This window comes from Notolepis coatsorum (genome assembly GCF_963971535.1).
Source record: "Notolepis coatsorum genome assembly, chromosome: 17".
NCBI lineage: Eukaryota > Metazoa > Chordata > Actinopteri > Aulopiformes > Paralepididae > Notolepis > Notolepis coatsorum.
In genome coordinates this window covers 80,076,391-80,093,777 of record NC_140181.1, presented here as the reverse complement: position 1 = coordinate 80,093,777, position 17,387 = coordinate 80,076,391, and the positions used below count along the sequence as shown (strand labels likewise).

General features: G+C 42.5%; 1 protein-coding gene across 3 annotated transcripts in view; it reads left to right on the top strand.

Moving 5' to 3' along the window:
- Positions 1 to 17,387, top strand: part of uba1 (ubiquitin-like modifier activating enzyme 1) — a 91,265-nt gene that overhangs the window by 61,026 nt on the left and 12,852 nt on the right. For all 3 annotated transcript variants that reach the window (XM_084332813.1, XM_084332812.1, XM_084332814.1), the window contains 6 exons: positions 3,434 to 3,498; positions 6,595 to 6,790; positions 11,435 to 11,509; positions 12,847 to 13,036; positions 14,168 to 14,256; positions 16,167 to 16,259. In XM_084332813.1, the coding sequence (XP_084188939.1) occupies positions 3,434 to 3,498; positions 6,595 to 6,790; positions 11,435 to 11,509; positions 12,847 to 13,036; positions 14,168 to 14,256; positions 16,167 to 16,259 (708 nt within the window). The remainder of the gene's footprint in view (positions 1 to 3,433; positions 3,499 to 6,594; positions 6,791 to 11,434; positions 11,510 to 12,846; positions 13,037 to 14,167; positions 14,257 to 16,166; positions 16,260 to 17,387) is intronic.

Genomic DNA, 17,387 nt, shown 5'->3' with positions numbered 1-17,387 from the left:
ATGAATTGTTTGGGGAAAAAAAGAAAAACATTGTGATGTGTATCGTGTATCGCCGAAAGGTCAGAAAATATCGTGATATCATATTTAGGCCATATCGCCCAGCCCTAACTCTTACCCTTTTCTTTTTCCTTTGGCCCCCCAGCTGACATTATTTCTTCTCAACCAAATCCACTGACTGTCTTTCAAAGCTGCTTCTGACATCTCATTTACCAAACTCATCCCATGAATCCCCAACTTTCCCCAATAATGATAGTCGATCGTGCCATAAATACTCTGCATCCTACTTCCACCGGACAAACCAGAGCTCAGCTTTCCATCCTCTATTCAGTTTCTGCTGCCATATCGGGGCTCTACAGTGCAACCAAATTGCTCGCATATGCCCCTAAAAATATGTGTGCGAAGTTTGCGAACCGTAAAACTCAATTACGCGTAGGGCGGCTACGTGGCGTAGTGGGCAAGGCGCTCGCCACGAAATCTGGAGACGCTGGGCTCGCCTGTTCGAGCCCAGCGCTCCACATTTGCTTTCAGTTTAGCTGGTCGTCCACAGTAATACACATTGGCCGTATTACGGGGAGGGAAACTGAAGGGTGGGGATCGGGCGTTGTGGACAGCGACTCCTACAGGTCGGTTGGTGCGCCTGCGCAGTAGAATCAGGAAGTGTCGGGGGCAGCGTGAGCCTCCCACGCGTTACTCCTCGACACTGAGAGATCGAGCTGCGCAGGTGAAAAGATGCGACTGCTGTTACCTCAAGTACCGGAGGGGACTTGTGCTATGTATGACTTAGTCCACATTGCAGCCGGCTTGTGGGAGGCAAGAAACAGTGTTCGTGACAGGGGAGGGTTGAATTGGATGATATGAAATTGGGATGGGAGAAAATATAGAAAAATGGGAGAAAAAGTGCATAAAAAAAAAACTCAATTACGCGCACGGTGTGCGAGTACAGATTACAGCCTCTCGTCTTTTTTTTCTCCGCCGTGAGAAACGTTAAACTACAAGTCCCACATTGCACTCAAGCCAACGGTCCAATCACAGTAGAGTGACGTGACTGGTTTCAAGAGAAAGAAAGCAAATGACCAATCGGAAGCTCTCATTTGGCTTGTTTACTTCCTGACACGCCACCATTGCGATATGCGAGAGTTTCCCGAGACATGTAACTTCTAGTCTTACCAATAGCAATATATTTTAGAACACCTAGATTTAGCGATAACAATAGTAATATAACGTTAATGCAACAAAACGAATGCCTTGCTTTGTTAATCATAACGTTGATGCAGTAGCGTATGCCGTTGTGTTGACTGTAACGGACATGATAACAACATAACACTGTGTACACCAGGGGTCGGCAATTAGGTTTGGCCACGGGCCAGATTTTCCCCAAGCCGTTGCTTGGCGGGCCAGGATCAAAAACAATGGCTAATTGATATTGAAAAAAGACAAACGTTTTTCTCTGGTCTGCATCCCCTTAACAATTGTGTGTATTGCGCCGTACTGTATTGTACCCATTCTGCAATCTGTTAAATAAAGTTTTCATTCATTCATTCATGAACAGCAGATCAGTTGTTGCAGATCACCGCGGCGGGTGATGGACAGCAGCTCAGAATGCATGAAAACACGACTCCATACCTTGTTTGTTGTTCAGTCCTCCAAACATGAAACATGTAAAATATCCACTCGCTGCCCTCCAATTCCAGATTGGTGTTGAATGCAGCTACTTTATCTGCCAACTTGAACACAGTTGTCATCATTGCCTCGCTATTGTTGTTGTCGCCACATATTATGCAGAGAGGACGTCGGCTCGGCACGCAAGAATCACCGACCTGTTGCGATAAACCCGTATTTTAATTATGGCTCGCATCTCGAACGCGGAAGTGAAAGTGCGTTAGGGACATATACACGCGGCCCGGTGGGACTATTCCATTGGTTCTCCCAGTCCACGTGACTATTTCTAGCATTTCAATTGGCTATAGTGACAGGCATGCTTTTGATGACTACCGGTAGATAGATACAGCTTCACAATAAAAGACACCCTGGCGTCCCGAGTGAATATTTCCCGCGCGTAAAATAACTATCATTCTCAAAATAATGTGACGGGCCAGAAATGATTGCTGGCGGGCCAATGTCGGCCCGCAGGCCGCCTATTGCCGATCCCTGGTGTACACATTCAAATTGCGATAATCGATTCTAACATTTTCAAATCGATGCAGTTGAATTTCCCCCTTAGGATCGATAGATTGTTACACCCCTACACCAAAGTCACTGGCCCACTGTGTATCTGTGTGTACAGCTAACTTGGCTAGCGTTATGAACAGCAGAGGTGGGCAATAGGGCCCAGCTGCAGCGCCGGACGGCCGGAGTGCAAGCGGTGTGACGTAATTGGCAGACTCGACTGTCACTCAATGGTCTACCTGACACGCACACTCATAAACAATGTTTCTGTACTGGAGGTGTACAGTATTTCAATAGGCAACCCTGAAAGGATTATTTCTCTAGAAGAGCAACACAGCCAAAACATAGGCATTGTATGCATAAAAGGGGCAAAAGCTAAAGTTAAGTGACTGTTACTTTTGTAGCAGTAGTTTGATTTGATAGTTTATTTGATAGGGACAGCACATGTTAATGAACATATAGTACAAAATGTAAAAATGCAGGGTTGTAGTAAGAGCTAATTTATACACATGCACGCACAGTACAAATATTATTATTATCAAAAATTATTATTTTTGAAAAAAAAAATCAGTTACTTGAAATATTTTCACTGTGCTCCTAAATATTTTTGGGTGCTCCTACATTTCTTTGTGTGCTCCTAACTTTTTTCATTTAGGAGCACCTGTGCCCCTAGTGAAAAAGGTTAGCGTAGAGCCCTGCATATCTTCATATGTAATCTTTTTCCTTTCTTAAGCCTCCCTAGGAGGATGTGAAGCCACCTCTGCATGAATGCCTTCATGCAGCTTTACAAACACACTTGACCAAATATGAGTGTAATCTGAGTGTGCCGCGCAATATCTCACGTTTGTTGCTGCAGTGCGTTTTTAAATGGATTTCTCTAACAATTACTCGAGCACCACTCCAGTAATTCATGCGAGTGCGCTGATCCGGGACAACATTACCCGTGCCCTTCCCTACTACGTGACCTGTGCATGCGTCCTCCCAAAACGTCCATGTACACATGAGTGAGTGGCCACGTATGGTCCATGGTGGTGGTCCCACGCGCAATGAGGAATGTATACGTTCACGGAAACATTCATAGCTACACTTTACGATCGCATGCGCCGTTCGCGGACAAGGCCCAGTGAGTACAAGGTGAAGAGAAGAACATTCCACCCCCCCCCCCCACCCCCCTCCTGCATAGACTGTGAGGACGTGCACCCCCCCCCCCCTCCTAATGTAATGCATGTATAATTGATGAGTTCTCCATGTCTCCTTCTCTGACCAGTGGGCCCGAGATGAGTTTGAGGGACTTTTCAAACAGCCATCCGAGAACGCCATGCAGTACCTCACGTAAGTCAACAGCTCTTTGTTACTGCTGCTGTTTCCTTATCTACGCCCTAAATGAAACCCTTACCGCAAAGATAATTACTCTAATGTAGCCTATTTTGAACCTGGCTTTGTTCTAAAAGGTCGTTTTCAAAGGGTAAGAGGAAAGCCGGCTGGAGGCTGATGCCAAACAATGAGACTCAATGTTTCTGTGATGGTTTTGGACGGTGGCAGATTTGTTGTTGCGCCTCTGTACTCCAGCATGTTAGATTTTAAATTGAACAATGACTTATGAGGTTAAAGTGCAGACTTTCAGCATTCATTTGAGGGTGTTTGTATCCATATCTGGTGAACCATTTCAGAATTGTAGCCCTTTTAATATTTTAATTAAGTATTGTGATGTCTTGTTCTTATGTAATATTAATATTTAATTGCATAAAAAGTGGATCGGTGCTTATCTAAAAGTGACTATTTGACCAAATCCTTTGCAATCAAGACGCTTGTTAACTTCCCTGGTGAAGTGACCCATACATCACCAGACGGTGAAGTGGCGTGTGGATGTTGCATGAGATGTCTGGTTTTGCCAGCGTTGTCTCAAGCCCAGGGGGTGGAGTGTGTATGTGGCGTCCTGTGTCCTAATTCACCACAACAGTGCTGTGTGTACTACTAGCTAATAATAATTCACCACAGCAGTGCTGTGTGTACTACTAGCTAATAATAATTCACCACAGCAGTGCTGTGTGTACTATTAGCTAATAATAATTCACCACAGCAGTGCTCCCTGTACTACTAGCTAATAATAATTCACCACAGCAGTGCTCTTTGTACTAGTTAATAATAATTCACCACAGCAGTGCTGCGTGTACTACTAGTTAATAATAATTCACCACAGCAGTGCTGCGCCTAGGGCTGTCAAAACTGGCCAAAAATTACATGAATATTTCTTCTTAAAAAAAATAGGTTCAAACTAGGGATGCTCGATATTGGCTTTTTTACCGATATACCCATATTGTCCAACTCTTAATTTCCGATACCGATATCAACCGATACCGATATATGCAGGGTTTCTCCCCCCCCCCCCCCACAACATTATGCATACGTTTGACAATAAATAAAATCAGAATTTGTTCTTACTTGCTTGCCTGGGTAAATAAAGGTTATAGGAAAAATAATAATAATAATTTAACCGATACCGATATTTTCCGATATCACATCTTAATGTCAATATCGGCCGATAATATCGGACATCCCTAGTTCAAACCATTCGAATATCTATTGTTGCGCATTATTTCCACAAGAGGGCAAACCAATACAACGGGAGACATAACTAGTAGGCTATAGGTCATTTATTTAAGGGGAGACACTGCAGGTGAATAGGGTAAAAAAATTAACTAATAGATATCACAATGAAACTTCCCCAGTTGATTACTTCTATTAATACAAGACTTTTTTGTATTACAAGTTTTCTGAAATTGTATGTTTAAATATGCAAATGAGGCATGATCTACTTAAATATGCACTAATTTGCATATAATTCCAGGACAGAAATCTGAACATTGGATAAAGCCATTTTCAAAATTATAGTTTAATTTTGTTGACCTATTAGAGCCAAAGGTTATTACAGAGGGGATTTTGGATATCTCTTTTTATCACTCCATAAATCAGAAAATACTCCATTCAGTCCATTTTTATGATAAAATTCCATATTTCGCCATGTTTTTAGGAATAAAATGTGATATAAATCAGGGTATGAATGCGATATCAACAAACCCTTCTGTAAATACCTTCAGAACATAGATATGAATAGAACTGGAAGGTTTGGTGTATGTGAGTGCTACTGAAGTGGAGATTTCTGGCTCAGAGTATGAGGAAAAACTCTTAAAACTCATTTTTGGGAAAACGCCTTCAAAGTTCTGTATTGTAAAATGCCATACTTTTTTTTTTACACAGATATTTACAAACACAATACCTAATCAAACCATTAGTAATAGACAACCTAAACACATGCCTGATAACTGAATAATAATAATAATAATAATGATGTTATTGAACTGAACAGAACTACACACAGGCTACAAACAGTGTAGTACCCCCTAATAGGCAAAAAATATTTGAATAGATATCACTATGAAACTTTCCCAATTTGTTATGTACATATAAACTAAGAAAAAATATATTGCAAGTTTTCTGAAATGTATGTTTATATATGCAAATGAGGCACTTCCCCATTAAATATGTGCACATTTATGGATGCAATAAGGCAAAATGATGTAAAATAAACAACTAAATGTGTGTTATTGACGTTTTATTGTCACTAGTTTCATAGAAGACATGTTTAGGAAGCAAAATATAACAATCTCAAAATCAACAAAAAAAAGTATATTTGACTATTCACCTGCAGTGTCTCGCCTTAAACAAAATAATTATCAACATACCTACACCAGCATACAAATAGAATAATGTTTAATCTCAATCTCTCAGAAGGGTCTGTCTCGGAGCGAGATCAAATTAATGAAAGTTCACTGTATATAGAACGGACATTTATACAGACTACACACAGCGATCATCTCTCCTTCTCGTAATGTCCGTCCCTGGTAAAGAAATCTCCGATGATGATCCAGCCATGCTAATACTGATGCACCAGGTTGATGCTTTGTGTCTTCCTGGGTGCAAATGAGTTCAACTCGCTTCTCACGCTGATGAGATCAGTGTGTGCTGAGGAGATAAACACTAAATGTGTTTTTATTGTAATGGTGTGTTCCTGTGTATCGTTTTGTTACTCGAATCAAGATTTCAAATTTATTTGTAAGGCCCGACAACACACGTTAATGTCCCCATGGGCCTGACACGTCTTCTTTAAACAAGTCGAGAAGAAACATCACAATAAAGAACAAAAGGAAAACGCCATGACATCCTAAATAAAATGTAAAATAAATAAATGCAACACTCCCAGACATACCCCAAGCGAAGGTAAGGAAAAACTCACTCCCCATGGACCATTTGCAAGTTGTCATGTTGTCATTTTAGTTTCTATTAGAGATCCTAAGTGTTCCCGGTGTTTAAATTGTTCCTGGTTTCCCTCAGAGATCCTAATGAAGTGTTTGTGATGTTTGTTTTCAGAGACCCTAAGTTCCAGGAGCGCACCCTGAAGCTGCCCGGAGCGCAGCCCCTGGAGGTGCTGGAGGCCGTCTACAAGAGCCTGGTGACAGACTGCCCTCGCAACTTCACCGACTGTGTGGCCTGGTCACGCAACCACTGGCAGTGCCAATACAGTAACAACATCCGCCAGCTACTGCACAACTTCCCCCCAGAACAGGTACACTGCAGACACACACACACACACGCAATACTATGTGTTGATGGGATGTCTGCTTCCACTTGCAATACTTGCTGGCTTGTTCATTCTGTTTTTCTTCATGGTTAATGGTTTTGACAACTTAGGATGGCTTAGAGTAGACGACAGAGTACAGCAACTTGCAATGGGCCTGGTCTACAAGATACACTACACCACCCAGGTACATGTCAAAATACTTTCCAAAAGGTCAGTGAATACCACGACCACAACACCAGAGGGAGTTCCACAAATCATGTTGTTGTGAAGGATCAGATTAAACCGAATATATATATTTATTTATATATATATATTTAATTGTATTTGTATATCGTTTGATATCCCCTGTATATTCCTTGTACAATATGCACTGAATATCCCTTTAGTCTACTAAACAGCCCATAATAGTTTCATTCTACCATTGGACGAGAACCTGGCGCCAGGGTGCCATACCCCTAGGTCCAAGTTCAATCGTGCCGCCCAACATGTCGTGGCAAGCCCCGGTTCCGCGCAGGAATATGTCGGGCGAAATACGAATGGTACTATTTGTTCATAGCGCATATATATATGGCGCAAGTAAAGTAGAATTCCTTTTAGTCCAGTTCTTTACCCTCCAACAGAGTGACAGACGCGAAGCCTCCCCACGACGCACGTGTGGTGTAGTAAGGCCTACTTGGCCCCGGAATAGGCATTGAGATATCGTGTAGATTGATAGTTGAATAGTCATAGTTTGGCACTATACCGTCGAGTTGGACGTATTCTATTAAGCTAATAATAGTCTATTTATGTATGGTGCATCGTTCGGTTAGAGTTCTAAAGTTATCAGTACCCCCATCGTTCCTGACGTTATCTGGACGCTTGCATCCGAGGAGCTCCGGGCCAGGGCGACTGGACCTGTATATTGGATTACTCTACCCGGACGACGGCGAGCCTTCCACGGCTTGGATTATGCTTTGGGTGCTTTGATTATTCCATGGATAAAGGCCAACACTGCGGAGTGTTGGAACTACCCCCCGGAGAGGACTCCAGGTGAGACGGCGCTCTACACCAGTGAGGTCGCCTCACGTCTCTCCGTTGTGGACCGGCAGCTACCGTCCACAGAGGGTCCAGCTGTATTCGTCTGCGGACCGAGGTTCTGTGGGCACCGTGTTCAAGACTTTGAATTCTCCCAAGAAACCGTCGGCCAGATGGGATACCGCCAGCGGCTTCTCTAACCCCCCCCTCCTACTGTCTTACAACCAGCGGGACCCCCCCCCCCCCCCCCTTAGTGTATCCACCTATAATCATTTAAGTACCATCGCTATCGTTTCCTAAATATTCCAGGTTGTATACTTACTCCCTGCGTAACCAGAGATTGGACATTCAATGTTGATTTACCTACGAATACTCATTTGCCATAAAAGTGCATATTTCAAATCATAAGTGTAAACAAGTGAACGTTGTATATACCCTTTGCTATATTAAACCTTCGATTTGTACATTTGTGTGGATTCGTTTCATCAGGTGGGAAAGTGTTCATCATACTTATATCATGTACTGGGTGGCCAGAAGTTAAAGTACAAGAGGTAGTGGTATTAAATACCATATCTAACAATACAGTCAGGGAATTGTACCCCTCAGTTACAATGTTTAACCCACATTCGGCACAAACAAGGGTCTAAAACATGTTTCGCAATTATGCCACATTGTCATGAACCATGCTCAGGGGACAGACGAAACAAGGGAGACCACACAAGTACTTGAGGATTTTAAAGAAAAGTAATTTAATTAATCTATAAAACTATTTACAACAAAGGAATTAACGAATGAGTGGATCAGTAATATCAGTAATGTAGTGAGTGCATGGATGAGTCAGTGTGTGGTGTGTGTAAGTGATAACATGAGAAAACAAACAAAACAAAATGTCATGACCAGCTTGGAGGAGAGAGACAGCCAAAATGGAGAAGCCAGTCCTTTTACACAGGTGTGCCTCCTCCTCCTGACACACCTGAATAGGTGTCTGATTGCCAGGCTGTGAATGACAGACAGGTTCATTGAGATACCCAGGTATATCCCTTAGTCAACCTGTAGGAGAGGGATGGGGTTGTCACAACATCAATGTGGAACGCCCTACCCACAGCCTTAAAAAAAAATTAATCCCTCCCTACCGACCTTCAAAATCGCTCTCAAAGAGCACCTACGGGAGGCTGCAATTCGAAACTGGCCTCCGTAAATGTCCCAAAAAAAAACTACCACCCACCCGCCCCCTCCTAATGTACAGTTTCCTCCCCCTCGTATGTACCGGTATATATTATCCATTAGGATCTCTGTTTAACAGTACTGTATATTTGCATATCTTGTATGTCACAAATGTAACAGTACAGTATACCTGTATGTCATGTATTGTCATAAATGTCATGATGTATATCTGTATGGCCCCCTTAAATGTACAAACCCACCCCCTCCTAGTGTACAGTTTCCTCCCCTCGTATGTATATATTTTCTGTTAGGATAACTACTGTATATTTGCATATCTTGTATGTCACAAATGTAACAGTACTGTATACCTGTATGTAGTGATGCACCGATGTGAAAATTGTGGCAGATGCCAATAACCGATATTAATATTGCTGTTCTGGCCGATACCGATATTTACCGATCTCGATATCTCTGTATAGAAAACACTTTTTTATAATAATCAAATAAAGAGCTATTTTCCAAAACGCATTTATATTTTCTTACTTTTGTAACTTATTTTCAGAAATGACTGATATTTTGTAACTATTTAAGACCAAAATATGTTACATCCGTACAACATAGACTACACACAGCCGATCATCTCTCCCTCTCTTAATGTCCGTTCCTGGTAAAGAAATCTCCGATGATGATCCAGCCATGCTAATACTGATGCACCAGGTTGATGCTGTGTGTCTTCCTGGGTGCAAATGAGTTCAACTCGCTTCTCACGCTGATGAGATCAGTGTGTGCTGAGGAGATAAACACTAAATGTGTTTTATTGTAACGTGCGTTTGTGTTCCTGTGTATCTGTTTGTTACTCTAATCAAGATTTCAAATTTATTTGTAAGGCCCGACAACACGTGTTAATGTCCCCATGGGCCCGACACGTCTTATTAACAAGTCAAGAAGAAACATCACAATAAAGAACAAAACTAAAAACACCATGAAATCCTAAATAAAATGTCAAATAAATAAATGCAACACACTCAAACATACCCCAAGCGAAGGTAAGGACAAACTCACTAAAAACCTAGCAATGGGAAAAAGCACCACAGGCAATGTGGAGGGGAGAAACCTTAGAAGGGCCGTTCTAACCTCACTTCTTAGATCATGTCTGTGATAGTAGTGTTACTATAAAAAAAAATCTATCTTGATATCGGACTGATACCGATGTGTACAAAAAAAATATATATATATATATCGGCGGCCTATATATCGTGCATCACTACCTGTATGTCAGAAATGTCAAGATATATATCTATGTTGCGTATGTCATTATGAATTTAAAATGGGGGACCCTGATGTAAACAAGACTAAAGTCTTTCTCTGGTCTGCATCCCCTTAACAATTGTGTGTATTGAGCCGTACTGTATTGTACCCATTCTGCAATCTGTTAACACTTTGGTTGCCTAAGGTTAAATTAATGATATACCATAGATTGCCAGCGCTATTTGTCTATGGAGAAAGTCCCCTTCTTTGCAGGGCTATAACTTTTTAAATTCTATTGCTACATTGCCATTATTAGGGCCCATTCAAAGTCCTATATGTATTGTTCATTGTGTAGCAACGTTAAACTTTTTCATTCACATATTCATAGTAAAGTATGGTCTAATGTATAAGTATGTTTTCATCTCTTTCTGCAGCTTTCTCCAGAACGTGATATATAGCCCCAAATGCATTATATTGATGATGAAATACAGTTTGATGGCAATCAGCGCGATATAAAAAATTCCAACTAGACGTACTTCTAGAAGTTACTACACGTCATCTGATGTTGACCGGATGGGCGAGGGGGCGTTTATAATTCCGTGGGCAGCGTTATACCAATCATCTAATGTGGGTCAAATGTTGATAATATCAGTTATTATCGAAGACGGTAACGTTACACGCTGAAACTCACCCCAGTCTCCGCGCGCCGTTGGGCGATCATCGTCGAGTAGAAATTTTATCATTATGGGATATATTATTACCCGGTCCATCTCCAGCTTGTATAATGGTATATACGTCCAAATCATGTTGTTTATCGAGTTATTGGCAATCGATCGCTATGTAGAGTGACGAGCTAGAGTCACGGGACATGTACCGAGTGGCCGGAAGCAATACGGACGTCTAGCAAAACCTCTAATGCGCTTCCTGTTAAGCGCTTGCGCCGATCGGCCACCAGATGGCGCTCCTGAACCGCCAGAGAGCTCAGTGGGTCCTGCTGGTGGATCTCAGGCCAGCGGAGGGACATTATGAATCCGATCGCAGATTTTTTAAATATTGATATAAAGACGACGTACAGCGTCCCCCGGCAACTTTAGCATGGCCAGCAAAGACGTCTAAAGACGGCTCCCGGCAGTCAAAGTGTTAATAAAGTTTTCAATTCAATCAATCAATAATGTTAACGTTTTGTTTTTTTATCTCTTTCAGCTCACCAGCTCTGGCGCCCCCTTCTGGTCCGGTCCGAAGAGGTGTCCTCACGCCCTAGATTTCAGCACTAGCAACGTGAGTCTCTTATCATATTAATATCCTGGCTGACTGCTACTTTGTCAAGCTGTGTTACTGTGTAATTTTGTGTATTTTGATAATTGTTTACAGTGCGACTTATTGTGTAGTACCTTAACTTGTGTAAAACACTTGTGTGTTTTACTTTGTAGCATTTTAAAGGTTGAGTTCTTAATCTCGTACTTGTATAATGACGATAAAGTCTATTCTATTCTTTGCTCATCTTTCCGTTGTGTACACCAGCTGTATGCCAGACTTCAGTCTGTTTGAATGCAGCTGTGTCGCCAAAAGTACATTCTTGTAGGAACCTCTAGGGCATTTTTCACACTCCTAGCATCATTGATATCTGGACCACAATTTGATCAGTATGACCCAACAAATATTCTAAGGATAAATATCCAGATTCTGAGTAATTGATACAAGAAAAAGAAATCTACTTGATGCCAATTTTATGTATTTTATTTGTCTTTTTTACTGCTGTGCTGAATCACTTTTTATTTAACAATTTTAAAGTAGTTTGCTGTGCCACAATCTGCTTATTTCACATTGTAATTATCTCTACTCTAACACAATACACATCTATCTAATGTTACCTGATGACATCCGTACAACATAGGCCAACTACACACAGCGATCATCTCTCCCTCTCGTAATGTCCGTCCCTGGTAAAGAAATCTCCGATGATGATCCAGCCATGCTAATACTGATGCACCAGGTTGATGCTGTGTGTCTTCCTGGGTGCAAATGAGTTCAACTCGCTTCTCACGCTGATGAGATCAGTGTGTGCTGAGGAGATGAACACTAAATGTGTTTGTGTTCCTGTGTCGTTTTGTTACTCTAATCAAGATTTCAAATTTATTTGTAAGGCCCCGACAACACATGTTAATGGGCCCGACACGTCTTTAAACAAGTCAAGAAGAAACATCACAATAAAGAACAAAACAAAAAACACAATGAAATCCTAAATAAAATGTAAAATAAACATAATACAGGCAATCAAATTATAGTACAGTAGAAAATAGGCAGTGTAAACTATATAATTAACTCTGAATATACCCATATGACCAAGTAGGCAGTGTAATCAAGGTGCAGATGAGGGTCTCTATCCCCCATCAGTTATATTTTACATTACAATAAATATGGTTACAATAAACACTATAATTGAAATATATACTATGAGTAAGTATACAGTATACACAGGTGCAGTATACATGGCGTGATATACGTTGGTCTGGTCGTCTGAATCCCACACCAGTGAAAGTCGTCTGGCAAAGCCCCTCTATTGCTGCACTCAAGGTTCACGACCCTTGTCTTCTTCCCCCCGCGTTCTTCCATAGGAGCTGCACATGGACTACGTCATGGCGGGAGCCAACCTGTTCGCCCAGACGTACGGCCTGCCCTGCAACAGGGACCGCGCCGCCGTCATCCAGATGATGCAGGACGTCGCCGTAGCCCCCTTCACGCCCCGCTCGGGAGTCAAGATCCACGTCAACGACCAGGATCTGCAGAGTTCCAACATCTCCGTAGGTAAGCTACCGACTGGCGCACACCGTCCAGCTGCACTTTTGAAAAGGAAAGGTATAATATTTGCATTGGTTATATGTGGGCGACGTGCCGTCGTCTTTGACTGACCGTCTGAACGTAAATAATGCAGTGATTTAGCCAGGGGAGGAAATTAGGCCACTTTACTGGCCAAATGCTAGTATTTTTTACGTTTGGCTGGTAAAAAAAATCAGATACCCGCCAGTTGGCTGGTAAGCCAAAAAGTTAGTTTCCTCCCCTGCTGACGAGTATACAAAAAAATAAAACATTCTGCAATCACTGCACTGGCAAACGGTGCGCGTCTTCTGAGTGTTCGCTTTAGTTGACAGTGCCACGAGAGCACTGCACAAGACCACCCGCGGACATATAATGTTTAATAAACGTTTGCGCAGTACTGGCCAACCCGCGGACATATAATAATAAAAGTCCCGCGGTACTAGGCTAGCCATCAGGAGCACTCGCAAACAGATAACGTTAAACACAGCAGAAGATGGAAAACAGACAGACTGACCAACGGGGAACTGCATCCAACCCTAGTACAACCCTTGAGTATAAGTTACTAAGGACACATTTAAATCACAGACGTGTAATGTTAGTCTACTGGAACTGTATACAGTGGTTAACTTCTAGTTAGCGTTTTAGCTATAGCTGCTTGCTAGCTAACGTTAGCCCCGTGTGCTCAAAGCAGCCAGCTAGGTGTATCTGTTATGACTATAATGTTTCCAAAAAAGCACCGGACTACGACGTAAGGTTAGACATTTTATTTCATGCTCAAAAGCCCCTGGCTTGCACATCGCAGTCACGAAAGGGGCTAGCTCAACCAGTGCACTGTGCACAACAGCACACCAACCCAACTGACGTTACCACAACACTTGTCTTAAAGGCACAGTGTGCCTACCCAGATGCATACACAACATTGACGCGGCTTGACATACAAAGAAGTAATTATCACAATTAGCGATTTTTTTTGTCTGGTAAAAAATCTGTTTGGCTGGTAAAAAAAATCAGATACTCGCCAGTTGGCTGGTAAGCCAAAAAGTTAGTTTCCTCCCCTGGATTTAGCCAGGTCTTTGTCGATGCATAAGATCATGTCTGACGGTTAACATGTGCTTGTAGACGACTCCAGGCTGGAGGAACTGAAGACCCTGTTGCCAGCCCCAGAGAATTCTTCCAAGTTTAAACTAAACCCTGTGGACTTTGAGAAGGTAAACCATCTCCTCTACATCCGTCTTCTCTGCCTCCATCCTCCTCTCCAGTCTTTTTAACACCCGCTGACCCACTCTGTGTTCTCTCGCATTGTGTTAAAGGGAAAAGTCGACCCTAGAATAGAATTCACATGCGTTATTTATAGAACGCTGTACAGCTCTGTTTCGATTTGGGTATATGAACAAGTCTCTCCTTTAAGCTGTAGACTGAGACGAGATTTCAGGTGATGTCTTCAAGAGAAGTCCTGGAGCTGCTCTATAGACTCCTAGGCCACTGTGATGGAACTAGGGATGTTCATACCAGTTATTTTGATAGCTGGTTGTCCGCCGTCATTAACAGTTTGAGTGCCAGCCATTAACATGGTTAAATGCCAGCACCCACTTCAATGATAGCGTTATGAACGCATAATCTCTGTCTTAAATTATGGCTATGTGTCTAATCTGGCCGTCGCTTATCAATGACTTGTTTGCAGTCAACATTGTTGAAACGGATTGTTTTTTAATCGGTTCATTTTCGTTTTATAGCATTTTGAAAAGCCCTCGTTTTTCAGGAAAATATAAAGATTCCGTGATAAAAGGCATTTACTGGAATATTCTAGCATACACAAACTGTCATTTTTCTGCCTAAATATGAATCGTAAGATTATCGATAGTATATTGTACTTATATATGTGTACATTACTGTGTACATTACTGTAAAGTAATGGGGTGCAGTTACACAGGGAGAGACGATAGGTGGCGGTATCTTCCCAATTGAGCTCAGAGAGACTCTGCAGCACTAAACCCGAGGCTCGATTGATGAAATATGAATTCAAATCGCCAATAAATTTAAAGAAAACGCCAAACAAATGCTATATAGCGTCGGGGGCACTCAACGGTCGGCATGAACTAACGACAAAACGCGTCCGTGGCACTCAATGTGTTAACTGGAATGAAAACTGATAGCGGTGTTTTTATTTTAAGTTTGTTTTTTTACTTAACTTTTCCAAGTAGTTTGTTGTGTCCGTCCCTGGTAAATAAATCTCCGATGATGATCCAGCCATGCTAATACTGATGCACCAGGTTGATGCTGTGTCTTCCTGGGTGCAAATGAGTTCAACTTGACTTCTCACACTGATGTGATCAGTGTGTGCTGAGGAGATAAACCCTAAATACGTGTTTTTATTTTAATGGCGTGTTCCTGTATCGTTTTGTTACTCCTAAAGGAACAGAATCGCTTCGCTGTTTGAGAGACGGCGACAACATTAAGCCCATGTTTTTCTCTGCTACTGTAGCCCACAGACCTTTAACCCTTCTCTTGTGTACACTTTCTCAACACGATACACATATCTAATCTAACTTTACCCGATGACATTCGTACAACATGGACTACACACAGCGATAATCACACAAGTGCTTTGACAGTTCATAATGTTAGCTAACTACAAAAACACAGTTGCGCCTGCATGGCAATTGTGATTTACTCATCATTGGTAGCAACACTCGTGAAACTGACTGAAATGTCCACAGTACAGACTCCAGGCAGAGCATCGTGAAAATGACTCTTCCAAAACAAACGCCATGTGCAGCTCTGATATATACCGGTAGTTGCATCTTCTGACATTGGAGCCAAGTAAACACTATATGCCCACAACCATGTGACTAATAATTAACTCATTTCACCACACGGTACAAACAGCCACTAGCTGTGGGGCTAACAGTGATATACTCTTCATCAGCCTTATTGATCATCAACACTACTAAAAAACAGAATGGCAATAAAAACCATACATACCATTTTGTTCATTTGTCTGAAAACGCCCATGGAGACATCAGTCTTGTTCTGCTCCATAATGTTATTAAAGATAAATAAAATAGCACTATATAAATTGTGCCCCCTCCCCTCCCAATGAGTATATTTTGTGTTCCAGGACGATGACAGCAACTTCCACATGGACTTCATTGTGGCATCGTCCAACCTGAGAGCAGAGAACTACGACATTCCCCCTGCAGACAGACACAAGGTGAGACACCAGTCTAGACGGCAGCTAGGAGCCTCGACGTGCTGTGAAAGATGCACAGGAGAAGATGTTGGTCTTTAGACCACTGCCATGCAGCTGCTCTACCTCCTGACGTCGGGCGGCATTCAGACCACTGCCATGCAGCTGCTCTACCTCCTGACGTCGGGCGGCATTCAGACCACTGCCATGCAGCTGCTCTACCTCCTGACGTCGGGCGGCATTCAGACCACTGCCATGCAGCTGCTCTACCTCCTGACGTCGGGCGGCATTCAGACCACTGCCATGCAGCTGCTTTACCTCCTGACGTCGGGCGGCATTCAGACCACTGCCATGCAGCTGCTTTACCTCCTGACGTCGGGCGGCATTCAGACCACTGCCATGCAGCTGCTCTACCTCCTGACGTCGGGCGGCATTCAGACCACTGCCATGCAGCTGCTTTACCTCCTGATGTCGGTAGAGCTGCCGCGGTATTGATGTTTTCCTTACCGCACAAATTTGCGAAATATTTCCTACCGCTGCGGTTATTACCGCACACACACACACACACAAAAAAAGTTTGAATGCATTTTTTGTGTAGTCTACTCTTTATAGCATATAGCCTGCCTCTAGTCTAAATGTCTATCTTTAGAGGATGACTTTGCAGCATGAATATTGTTTGGGATTCGGCAAGCACGCATTCGTTAAAAGTGAAACACGGATTCGAAGTATCCCCTCTGTGTCGCGGGCAGGGGTGATAGCGGCGGGCCCGCCGGTTACCCCCCGACCCTTTCTTCTTCTTATTATTATTATTATAACGTTACTACTTATGATTACAAAGGCATTAGTTTTGTGGCATTACGTTATATAGTTACACGTTCGTATTTACCGGACCATAGCAAGGCAAGCGTTACTCAATTCATATCTCCGTTCCTTTCTTTGCTCAGAGCGTGCAGAGTTGTACCCATTCTGCGGTCTGTTAATAAAGTTTTCAATCAGACAAGTGTATAGAACGAAGAGCTTTTATTATAACATTTCGTTGCAGTAAAATCATTATGCCTCGTTCCCTGAGGAGCGACGGTACGTCGGTAATCCACTCCGGTCTCCGGTGGGAGCTAACGTATATTAGCCGTGTTGTGACTGAGCTCTGATCAA